The 13453-nt window shown below is 36.9% G+C and overlaps 1 protein-coding gene across 2 annotated transcripts in view; it reads right to left on the bottom strand.

Annotated features, from left to right (window-relative positions):
* PDCD6IP (programmed cell death 6 interacting protein) overlaps positions 1-13453 on the bottom strand; it is a 60997-nt gene that overhangs the window by 17768 nt on the left and 29776 nt on the right. For both annotated transcript variants that reach the window (XM_030830100.2, XM_030830099.2), the window contains exons 8-12: positions 11525-11747; positions 9864-9987; positions 7652-7829; positions 3004-3115; positions 1716-1885 (exon numbers count right to left, since the gene is read on the bottom strand). In XM_030830100.2, the coding sequence (XP_030685960.1) occupies positions 1716-1885; positions 3004-3115; positions 7652-7829; positions 9864-9987; positions 11525-11747 (807 nt within the window). The remainder of the gene's footprint in view (positions 1-1715; positions 1886-3003; positions 3116-7651; positions 7830-9863; positions 9988-11524; positions 11748-13453) is intronic.

Raw genomic sequence — 13453 nt, forward strand, 5'->3', positions numbered from 1 at the left:
TTGAGTTTTTCTCATAAAAACTCTGGCTAATGTGTCACCAACTACGATGACAACTATCTGAAATAGCTTTAATAAACACATGATGTTTGCCCTTTCTGATAAAGGCACATGATGAATGAATATTTAGAACACTGAAAATTGTTGATTACCTCTATGCAGAAAATCTAGTTTCAGTAAAATAACTTCATATTGACTATAAAAGTTTTCTTCCCCTATGTAATACCACTGTGAATTAACAAAGCAGCTATTACTGAATAAAATAACATATCAGTATATGCTCATTCTGATTTTGCTTAGCAAGAACCATTTTTGCTTTTCTATAGAAAGCAGGAGAATAAAAGGACAAAAGCCCTATAAGTTCTGAGTCATGCATGTGACACTAAAAAGAAAAAACGAAGATACTAAACAGATGTTTTTTTCTAAAATAAAAAGGGGCCAGAAAGTGTTGCTGTTCTATGGGTCTGCAGGCTCTGTTCTTCACAAGTTAATCTTCTAACCACCTTCCTTTTCTCCCCCACGTCCTCAAAGCATCTAACTGACAGTCACTGTTCCCTCAGGCACCCCTGCCTTGAGACGCAGGCTCTGTGCCCATCCACCAGCGCCGTCTTCTCTTCACTTCGGGGGCTGCTTCCACAGAACCTCAGAAACTGCTCTGGACACACCCACTCACTCAATCTTCTCGGATCCTACACATGTCCACGTTCCTGCCTGTCTACTGTTCTCATAAAGTGCCAATTTCTTAAGCCTCCTAAGCTTAAGGAGCTCCAAATGCTGAAACATAACTACTTCGTCACCTAAATTCTCACAGTATAGTTGCGACACTTTTCAATTTCTACCCTGTATTACAGTAATCCTTGTATACGTCTCATCTTCCACACTGGATCGTGAATTGAAGGTAAAGGCTAGTTATTATGTGCATCTAGCATAGTGCCTTACACAGTAGCTATCCATTAAGTCTTGGCTGAGTAAATACATGAAATGTTTCTGTGCAAAGACAAATAAGGAATGATAGTGATAACTTCTGAGAACTACTATTCCAGGAAATTCACCTTTTTCAAGAAGTTTTCAGCGCTATCTCTTGCCCTTTGGCTTATTTTCCTGTGTGCTTCGGGTCTCCTCTTATCCTCCTACACAACTTCACAGTGTTCAGCCCACACTCCCCTTTTGGGACTTAGCGAATCACACGCCCCACTACTGATTTTCTCCTTCCTGTCACCAGCAGAAATGTCATGATGACGTTATCCATTTATTAGATTAACAAGCACACCTTGACAACTTTCCCTTCAGAGGTACTCCCAGTGGAATATGGTGGAAAGTGGTATAGAATGATGTAAGAAACAAAGAATCTGTGGTCAGAAGAGTATCTGGCCAATCCAGTCCTTCCACTTCAAGGAAGTTCCTATACTTCCAAGCCTCTCCCTTTTATAAAATTTGAATTAAACCTGTGAACATATGAGGTACCTAGAATACAGTACCCAGTTCATAGGAGGCATTCAATAAATGGAAATTATTACTACAGGACAGTAGTATTATTAATATAATTACTTTTTACACGGTGTATATATCATGCTACTCTAAAAACAACCACCTCAATGTACATCAGCATTTTTAAAAAGATGCCAGTAAGAAAAAAAATTGGTAATTCATTGTATATAATGACTTGAACATAGTTTTCATAAGCAAATGATCACCCACATCAAAATGCATGTCCTCACCTCGCTGCCCTGCATGGTCTTCGCTGGGTTAGCAGATGGGATGGCAGCATTCAGCTCCAGCTCTGGCTTACACAGAAGTGCAATGGTGTCCCGGTGAGCCTGGTAACGCTCTTTCACCTGTCCATCTGCTTGCACAGCTTTATCCAAAACAGTTCTGAAGTTGCTTCCCTCTGTGGAGGGGAAAAAAAAAAAAAAATGTTACCAGAGCACAGTACTGATTTTAACAGTAATGTATATGAGCTGGTTGTACTTTTAATTCTGTTCTCCAACTTTACTTGTTTCCCCCTTCGATAAGTCCCAATTCACTACATAACAGAAACTGAGCTCCTATTAGTCTTTGCATTTTCGGTTTTGGAAAAATGACAAAATCAATTATAAAGCAAAAGCACAGTTATACCTTAAAATACATTTGCGGTTACTGTCCACCAAATAAAAGCCAATCGACATTAGTCTAATCTTTTCCTACAACTTGTGAATATAGAAAGATAACATTTACTCCAAAAATTGTTACAACTTACTTCAAAAGTATTCCTCTCTCAAAGGATCACTCCTTAAATCTGACTTAAAAGAAAGGCGGATATATTTTTAGAAAAATCTCAATAGTATTAATTACTTTTACAGAGAAATAAAACAAGTCTAGACATCATTTATCTTAACAAGCACAAAATCTTAATATTCAAAGTCTTAAAAATAACAATTTGGGGCTTCTCTGGTGGCGCAGTGGTTGAGAGTCCGCCTGTCGATGCAGGGGACGTGGGTTCGTGCCCCAGTCCGGGAGGATCCCACATGCCGCGGAGCGGCTGGGCCCGTGAGCCATGGCCGCTGAGCCTGCGCGTCCGGAGTCTGTGCTCCGCAGCGGGAGAGGCCACAACGGTGAGAGGCCCGCGTACCGCAAAAAAAAAATAAAAAAATAGTAACAATTTGGTTTCAGGTTAACTGTTAAAACTCATCTTTTACTATCCACTACTAAGTGAAATGAAATTACAAAACCATATATATAATATCATATCATTTATGTTTTTAAAATATGCATAGAGCTTGGAATAGGAAAAGAGTATTACAGGATCATTTTAATTTTTACTTTCTTAAGAATTCAAACTTCTCATAATGAACGTCGATTACCTTTGTTATTTTTTGTCTTACACGGAACTGAAGAAAAACACCTGGATTTTCATAATAGCAGTTTCAATAAAAACACGTTTACATCAGAGCCTACTTCAATCAAGCAAAAAACGTAGATCCAAACTGAGAACTTACTCAAGTCAAAGTCATTTATGCACATTCTTACCTGCTCTTAAGGGCTTATAGAGTTCATTGGATGGCGTCCTTTGCCAGCGTTCCTTGAATTTTGCTCTTAAATCATTGTCAGTTGTTTCTTCTTCATCCAACAGTCTTAATGACTTTTAAAAAGAAGGTAAAGCAACAATGAAATATTTCTAGTGTAAAAAATTTAAAACAGTTTTTAAATGATCATACTCAATACAGGTGAGAATTAGTGAGCTCCTACAGTACTGGTTAGAATATAAATTAGTACAATAATTTCTGCTGCAGAAACCCAAGTTATATTTAATAAAAAATCTTGTAAAAATTTAAGACTAGGTTAGCCATTACCTTACTCAGTAAAATTAAGAAGACTAAGAGATTATGCACATCCATGTACCAAGACTACTTTGAACAAAGATGTTTTTAAGATGAAAACAAATAGAAAGCCTTTAGACCACTGAAGCCATAAACAAAACAGAGAAAACTGATTAATTCATGAAAATAAAAGATTTAGACTTCACTCCCAATACAACAAACTGAAAATTAACATATAAAAAATGCCTTTCTAATGCACAGCTGAGAGGACAGGATAGTAGAGCGCCTGAAACACAAGTGCTAATCCACCAATGGACACAAGTGCTAGAGTCAATGGTATCTGCTAATTCCTGATAGCTTAGAGCAGAGGTCTGCAAACTTTTGTGTCAAACATTAGGGTAAATATTTTAGGCTCTATGGACTATAGTTTCTGTCAAATATTCTTCTCCTTTTTTTTTTTTTTTACAATTCTCTAGAAGTGGTAAAAATCATCCTTAACTAGTGAACCATATAAAAACGCCACAAGGTAGAACTGGCCTACTGTCCCTAGTTCACCTCCTACACATTCTCTAATGGCTTAGAGTGTGAATTTAACAGAAGATGAATAGGAGACAAGAAACACAGGTGGAGTTAATAAGAGGAGGAGGTTAGATCAAGGGCATGATCTTCCCTCAAACTGGGTCACTTCCAAATGGGTGACACTCGGTGGACAAATTTTTAAAAAGGAAAACTGCCCAAGAGAAGGGAACTTAGAACTGAAAATCATAAAACCTGTGTGACACAAAGTCCTAAGATGAATTTCAGAGTAAAAGATTAACCACAAAGAAAAAAAAAGAAAGAAAAAACCCTCCAAATTAACAGTCTTAAAATACAGGAACACACCAAAACAAAACAAAAACAAAACAAAAAACACTGAAATAAGAGGAACAAACCACAATTAGCAAAAAATCAGCAAAAATAACAAATCATGAAACCAAACCACAAAGACCACAGATACTAAGATGATAAAATAAAGAAAATAAAATAAATATATTTACTACATTTAGAATAAGAGATAAAAGTATGACAGGAGAAAGAGAATGAGAAGAATTGAAAAAGAACAAAATAAGATTTCTGGAAATGAAAAAAATAAAATGAAAAAGTTAGGAAGTTAATGGATAGTTAAAAACTGCTGAGATATAACTGAAGAGAACAAGTGAACTGTAAGACTGACCAGAAGAAATCACACAAGATGAAGCACAGAGCTACAGAAAATACAAGTGGTTAGAAGACCTGGAAAATAAAGGGAGAAGATTCAACATCAGAGATCCAGAAAGAGATAATAATGAGAATAGGGAAAAAGCAATATTGAAAGAAGTGAAAACTAAGAACTTTCTGGGATGGATGAAAGACACAACTCCTCAAATTCACTGGATCCAACAGAATATCAAGCAATTTAAATGAAAATAAACCCACACCCAGACACATAATAATGAACTTTAAAGAAGAAAAATAAGTGTACAACTTCCTTGCTGTTAAAAAGAAAAGAAAAAAGAAAGAAATGGAGGAAACTCAATAAAACCAGGAAAACTTAAGGGTGAAGAGGGACAAAAAAAGAAGGAAATCAAAAGAGTGAGACAAGTAGAAAATGCAAAATATATAGAAGAACATGATTCCAAATATATGAATAATCACAGCTAATATATACGGATTTAACCCTCTACAAACAGAGATGAAGATTGTCAAACTAAAAGAAAAGGAAAAACCTTACTATGCGCCATTTACAAAAGACACAACCATAAGGACACACAAGTTGAAAGTCAAAGACACAACAAGAAAACTACAGACCAATATCCTTTATGAATATAAATGCAAAATGCTCAACAAAATACTACCAAACCAAATCCAGCAGCACATTAAAAGGATTCTAGGGCTTCCCTGGTGGCGCAGTGGTTGGGAGTCTGCCTGCCAATGTGGGGGACGCAGGTTTGTGCCCTGGTCAGGGAGGATCCCGCGTGCCGCGGAGCAGCTGGGCCTGTGAGCCATGGCCGCTGGGCCTGCGTGTCTGGAGCCTGTGCTCCACAGCGGGAGAGGCCACAGCGGTGAGAGGCCCATGTACCGCAAAAAAAAAAAAAAAAAAGATTCTACACCATGACAAAGTGGGATATACTAGGAATACAAGGGTGGTTCACATCTAAGAATCAATTAATGTAATACTCTGTATTAGTAAAATGAAGGGGAAAAAACCCATATAATCATTGAGATACAGAAAAAATATTTGACAAAATCCAACACGCTTTTATGACAAAAACACTCCAAAGGCATGATTCTGTTTATCTGAAATGTCCAGAATAAATAAATCTATAGAAACCGAAATTAGATTTGTGGTTGCCAAGAGCAAGAGGAAAGGGAGAATGAGGAGTGACTCAACTCCATGAGGAGTTAATGGGTACAGGGTTTCTTTTGGGGGTGATGAAAATGTTCTGAAATCAGATTGTGTTCGTGTTCACACAATACTGTGAATGTACTAAAAGTCTAAAGAGGTTAAAATGGTGAACTTTTATGTTATGTGAATTTTATCTCAAAAAAAAAAGACACATGTAGTTGTGAGATTAATATAGGTGATTTATTAAAAGAACCAATCAGGCATCTTGGAAATGAAAAATATGGGGGAAAAAACAATAAGGCACAGCTAAACAGCCAATTAATAAGCTGGATGGCTAGCCTGAGACAACCTCCCAGAAAGAACAAGAGCACAAAGAGAAAACGTAATAGAAACTTTAAGAGGTGTGGGACTTCCCTGGTGGCCCAGTGGTTAACTCTCCATGCTCCCAATGCAGGGGGCCTGGGTTCGATCCCTGGTCAGGGAACTAGATCCTGCATGCCGCAATGAAGATCTCGCAGGTGGCAACAAAGATCCCGAGTCCGCAGCTAAGACCCAGTGCAGTCAAATTAATTAATTATTTTTTTAAAAAAAGAGAGAGATGTGAAGAACTGACCCAGAAGCACCACAATCAATCTAACAGGAATTCATTAGGAGAATGGAGGAAAAAAGAGTAACTGAAGAAACAGAATCCATGAATCTAAGATGGAAAAGGCCCAACAGCTTCCAAGCAAGATAAATTTTTTTTTTTTTTTTTTTTTTTTTTTTGCGGTACGCGGGCCTCTCACTGTTGTGGCCTCTCCCGTTGCGGAGCACAGGCTCCGGACGCGCAGGCTCAGTGGCCATGGCTCACGGGCCCAGCCGCTCCGCGGCATGTGGGATCCTCCCGGACCGGGGCACGAACCCGTGTCCCCTGCATCGGCAGGCGGACTCTCAACCACTGCACCACCAGGGAAACCCAAGCAAGATAAATTTATCATTTAAAAAATAAATTAGTGGACACTTTAAATTTTCTCAAAATCAAGACTAAAATTAAATTTGCAACCACAGAGATAAACACTCAAAAACAGTATCAGATTCACAACTAACAACTTACTTAAAATGAGACTCTCCAAGTACAACTGACAGAATAACAGTGACTCTGACTCATAAGGCTGTTAGGAACATCAAATAAAATAAATAAAAATACCTCATATTAAGATAGGCAGAAAACAGACATATCATATACACTAATAAAGCCAGTTTTGGTATATATTCTTATCCCCAAGGTTCACACTGTCATCTCTGCCCCCAAAGTACTTGGATATGATGTAAATACAACATCCTCTGATAGTTAACTGAAAGATCAAAATATGAATTAAAGCACTGAGAACAGAAGTCACCTACACCTAAAAAAGATGTGACTCCTAAACTGACAGAAGCCAAAATAACCAGCCTGAATATATTTATAGCTAAAGAAACAAATGTATCAATTAGGGGAAAGAGGTGAAAGCACAGTAAAAGGAGAATAACATTGGCAAATAGTTGTCTTTAGCCAAAAAACTTGAGTGTTCCATTCTTATTGATAAAATCTCCTTTCTACTAAAAGATAGGTATAGTCGGCTTATAAAACATTTGATAGCCTAACTTCCTTAGTCTGATTCGTTGTTCACCAGAGACCTAATCTTTCATAGGAAAAAAAAAATCATTAATTAGGAAAAGCTTGAACAGTTTGTGTGACAGTAATTTCTCACAGTATACTAGTTTTACACAATGGTCGTACGAGCTTCAGTAATGTGCATTTATATACCCTTAAGACACATATGACCCCATTTTCACTCAATCAGAATTCCTCTTGAGGCTGAAGAGCAGACTCTGTCTGGGCCACAGCAAAGTCACCTAAATGATGAGTGCTACCTTGTGAAACCCAATAGGAAGAAGCCTTGAGTCCTAATCCCTGCTGGACACCACAGGGTTGAAAAGTTTTTACTTGAAAAGCAAATCTCTTAAAACATACCTCATCTAGGATTTCTCTATTTCTTTGTAGAAGTTCAGGTAGCTCTTTGATCAACTGATCAACAGTCTGGATGCCTCCCTGTTCAATCACAGATGTGGACTTAGTCAGTATAGACTGAGGTACAGTATCTCCAGATATATCTTCAATTGCTGCTGGAAGATTAAGTGAAGCTAACACCCTGAAAAAATGAGATAGTATGTCATCTAGAGGTCTAATCCTCCTTTAAAACACTGATGTCCTGTATCCAAATCAATAGCAGCAGAGTTAGCACTCCAAAAAAGTGGGTAAGCCCTGTCAATGGAAACATAAAGCAAAAATAGAGGAAAAACAGAAAATCAGTGATTGAAAAAATTAAAACAAAATCATTAAAGAGTTAAGTTAGGTTCACAGTTCAGAACTGAAAGCTAAAAGGTAAGAAATATGCATTAAAATATACTAATACCTTTGGCTCACAGGTAAATTTAACTTCTTTCAGTCTAAGTAATTAAAAGTCAAAAATTCTATTTTGAAAATGCAATCTTTTATCACAATCCTGATATACTGTCAGTGACAAAACAGAAGTAATACACAAAATGGTTATAATTTCATATCATCTAAGCAAAATTTCAAGAGTACATAGTTGGTCTATGTATTAACACAGCATCTTCATCTGTTCTGTTTTGTGGCACAATAACTATTATTCTATTATTTCATTTACATAATGGAGGGGATGTTGGAGTAAACTTATGTTGCTTTCTCACTGGAAAAGGTAAAATGAGGTCAAAACCTATGCATTCATCAAAATTAAAAACATGAAAAAGCAAACAAGACTAGGAAAAAATTCTCAGTAACATTTCTGATAAAGGACTTGCCTCTAAAATATGTAAAGAACTCTTTAAAAATTATTAAGAAGAAAAACTCAGTTTCTAAAAATGAGCAAAAAGATTTCAACAGACACTTCACAAAGATATATGAATGGCTAATAAGCACATGAAGAGTTGCTCAACATCGTCAGTCATCAGGGGAATGAAAATTAAACCACTATGAGATACTGCTACACAAACACTAAAATGGCTAAAATTAAAGAGACTGACAATCCTAAATTCTGATGAGGATGCAGAGCAAGTGCATTTCTCACACAGTGCAGGAACAATGACTTTGGAAAACCATCTGGACATTTCATGTGAAGTTAAACATACACTAACCATACAACTCAGCAATTCTAATCCTAGGTTACTTACCCAAGAGAAATAAAACATGTCCACACAAAGATCTGTACATCAATGTTCATAACAACTGAAACGTCCATTAAAAGGTGAAAGAATTAACAAACTATTTAACCATAAAAAGGAATACTGCTCAGTAATAAAAAGAATCAAACTGATGCATAAAACATAGATTATGCTAAGTGAACGAAGCCCAACACATTTTTAATATATACTGTTACATGCTGTGCATACTGCAAGTATTGCATATTATACGTACTGTAGCAATACTATACACTGTATATAATGTACTATCAATATATATCATATATAATGTACTATTTACTGTATATAATATACTATATACTGTCATGTACATATTGCACATGCTATAATGATTACATTTATATTAAATTGTATAAAAGGTAAAACTAACCTATGGTGACAGGGAGCAGATCAGAAGTGGCTAGAGGGTAGAGGAGGAGGAATTGAATGGAAAGGCATGAGGGAATTTTTTAGGGTGATGGATATGTTCTCTATCTTGATCATGATGGTGGCAGTTACATGGGTATACATATTTATCAAAAAGAATTGAACTATACACTTAAAATGGGTGTATTTTATGGTGTGAAAATTATACTTAATATATTTTTTAAAACAACGTATTATTTTCTTAGCTTCAATCCACCAAAAACAAAAACTGTTTCAGAATACTGAACGTACATGTATCTTAACCTTGAAAGTTCAGTTCTACTTCACATTTCCCTCAAATAAATATCCCCTAAAATACAAATTAGTGGTCAAATATTTTCACTTTGTTTCAGTAATTAAATTTCTTCCAACTATAATATATTTGCCAGGGTTCAGTAAATATAGTGTCCCCAAGAAATGTGTGTGTGTCTGTACTTGTTATTTCAAATATCCTTGACATTCAGCTCTGAGCTCAGAAAACTACAACGTTCATAAATAATCAATCAGAAAACATCAGAACTTTAGAGATAAATTTATGAAAGTTAAGCTCTACTCACCCATTTGCCAAAGTGGTGGCTTCTCTCATTTGAGCAATTGATCTGTTAACTAAATCAGCTTTCCTCTGACCACAGGCAGCCAAAGACTGCTGCACTGACACAGGAACCATCTTCTCAAACAGATCTAAAATTAGGAATTAAAATTTCAAGAAAATTTTAAGACAAAAACTCAAACTGTAAAGAGACTACTCATATTTCCTTTCCAATATTCACATTAAAAGTCTACAAATATTTAAAGAACAAAACTAAATCACTATTGAAAATACGATGAAGAGAATTTTTAGATCACCATATTCGTGGACAATGATAACGAAAGCTTCTTCTTTGAACTTAATTTTCTTAGCTTTTAAAGATGTGTTAGTCATTAAGTTTAAAGGATCTTTGGTGAAGATCTACACAGGAGAAAACAATGCTTATTTGTTGATGAAACTGACTGAGTGGGCCACAGTGCTATGGTTTCCAGCTCTACCATTTCCTGGTTCTGTAACCTTGGGTAAATGACTTAACCACTCTGCATCAGTATCCTTATCAGTCAAATGGGGATAATAATAGTACCTGTCTCATGGAGTTGTTCTGAGAAATAAATGAGCTAATATTTGTAAAGTGCTGAAAAGAGTTTCTGGTACATGGTAGACACTTTGTGTTTGTTAAATAAGTACAGTTATCCCTTGGTATCTGGGGGGATTGCTTCCAGGACCCCCAGCAGATACCAAATCCGTGGATGCCCAAGTCCCTTATAAAAAATGGCACAGGGGCTTCCCTGGTGGTACAGTGGTTGAGAGACCGCCTGCCGATGCAGGGGACACAGGTTCGTGCCCCGGTCCGGGAGGATCCCACATGCCGCAGAGCAGCTGGGCCCGTGAGCCATGGCTGCTGAGCCTGCGCATCCGGAGCCTGTGCTCCGCAACGGGAGAGGCCACAAGAGTGAGAGGCCCATGTAACACACACACACACACAAAAAAAGGCACAGTATTTGCATATAACCTACACATATCCTCCCAAATACTTTAAATCATTTCTAGCTTACTTATGATACTTAATACAATGTAAATGCTATGTAAATAGTTGCCAGAGGATGGCAAATTCAAGTTTTGCTTTTTGGAACTTTCTGGAAATGTTGTATGTGAATATTTTTCAATCAGCAGTTGCCTGCATTCATGGCTGTGGAACCATAGATACAGATGGCCAACTGTAAAATAACCACCCAATAACTTAGAATATTATCCTTGGCATCTCAGCTAGAGGCTACCATAATATTGCATATACCTACAATATTTAAGGATATTATAACATTTGATACAACCATGACTCCAGAAGTTTATATGTTTAAAGTCATATTTATGTATGTTTATTTTTATTAGCAGAATCTTAAATAACAAATGTTAACATAAAGACAAATGCTCACTGAGGTCGTTATCATTACTCAGACACAGTTTCAAGTTTTCTGACTCTGTTGTATATATACTTCATGCTTTACTACCATTTACTTTCCATCTTAAAATTTCACTGTAATTTTTATTCTCTTATTCACTTTGAACAACATGAAAGCAAATTATATTCAAAGCACACAATCGCCAATTATGTGATTTTAGCTACAAAAAGTAGATTAAATTGCAGAAAAAATAAGTAAGATTAAAGTGCCTCTGAACAGTTTGACATACCAGTGAATTTCTGGCTGATGGGTACACTGACTGGCGTAGATTTCACAAGTGTGGCTTTGCCAATAGGGTCTAGATCTTTAAGGTCTGGAACTCGATCATGATAAATGAAGTCATTATCCTTCTTTGCTGCAGTAAGGGCACGGTTGATTTTGTCAGAAAATTCCTTCACATTGACATATTCATCATAGCGAGATGCCACTGTTTTAATCAATTCTGCCGCATGCTAGTTAAGAAAATGTAAAAAGAAAAAGAGAGAATATTTTCTTTCTTTTTTTCAACCAGGTATCCAAGCACTGTTTTTTTAAAAAAATCTTTGAGGATTGGCATTACTAGAAATGTGGTCAACAGAACAGCCTAGAAATTCTCCCATCACAAAATACCAAAATATCAAAAATGAAGAATAATGCAGAGCAGATATCCCTTTAAAGACATGAATGAATTACCAAGAAAATAAAAGAAATCAAAACTATAAACTGACATTGAGGAAAGCTGGCTCTGGCTGTTGGGTATTTCTGTACCCAAAGGACGAGCTATTAAAATGCATTAAAAGCCCTCAGGGAGGCTTAAGACACGGGTCTTGAAACTACATAAGACAGAAAACTAAGAAACATCCCTTTCACTCTCCACATGAAGGCAGTAACCTCAAAGGGCTATACCCGTGATGAAAAGGGTGAGTCAGAAAAAAATTATGCAACATAGGAAATCAACAAGGAAGCATGCTGTGTCAGCACCAATAGGAATTTTTTCTTTAAAGGCTGCCCTTGTGATACATAAGATGAACACATGCCTCACATAAAGTTAGGGTTCAAATTACTCAGGTGGTGTTAGGTATAGTAACACCAGATAAAATAGACAATAAAGTCAAAGCATTATTAGGGATAAATTCAATATAAAACACTTTCCAATTTGCCAGAAAGATATAAAACCTCTTAAATATTGTATTTAAAAGCCTTTATCGGGCTTCCCTGGTGGTGCAGTGGTTGAGAGTCCAGATAATTACAGATAATTACAGATAATTACAAGGGCAGGGATGCTGGGGGAAGCAGAACAGAGGACTGAAAGTGGGGAGAAAGAGGAAAGGGGATGAGCACTCAGAAAATGTCAACAAAATACAAACTCTGAAAGTAGATGCATCACCTGGAAAAGCAAAGGCTGTGAGGAACTCAGGGAAATACAGGCACAGAAGTGGAATCCTTCCTACACCAGGCTTTGAGAAGCAGAGAGGAGGAGAGGAGGAAGGGCCCTATACAAGGAGGCTGGGAAAGATACCCTGCAGGAACCTTTTGCTATTCCCCGACTAAAATCAAGCTCATTCAAACACAAGTGACTGAAAAGGCATCCCATCTGCCTCAACACTAAGAAACCATAAGGAAAAGGATGAAAAAGAGCAGTTTAACTTTCCAACAGATAATGAAAATTCACTGAAGAAACGTTGCCACAGGGAGTTCCCTGGCAGTCCAGTGGTTAGGACTCGCACTTTCACTGCTGTGGCCTCGGGTTCAATCCCTGGTCGGGAAACTAAAATCCCGCAAGCCTCGCAGCACAGCCAAAAAAAGAAAGAAAGAAAGAAAGAAATATTGCCACAAAGCAAAGAACACAGCATACTAAAAAAACTAAAATAAGCTGAAAACTTAAGGATGCAATCACAGTACCAAAGACACACCAAATACGAACAGAGGACCAGATGGCCCAGATAACAGTGGGTGATAGATAGCAAGAAAATGTGAAATGGGACCTGCAGAACTCAGGAAAGAAAGTGAAGAAAATACGAAAATAGTTTAAGGAAGACTGTAATATTTATGCAAGGAACATGAAAGAGATAACAGACATCACAGAAATCAGTGTAAGAAACATACAAAACAAGAAAAAGTGAGGACAATTCAACATGGCAGTTGGGGAGCAGAGGCCATTACAAATTAAAAATTTATG

Source organism: Globicephala melas, chromosome 11 (assembly GCF_963455315.2).
Source record: "Globicephala melas chromosome 11, mGloMel1.2, whole genome shotgun sequence".
In the NCBI taxonomy this organism is placed as follows: Eukaryota; Metazoa; Chordata; class Mammalia; order Artiodactyla; family Delphinidae; genus Globicephala; species Globicephala melas.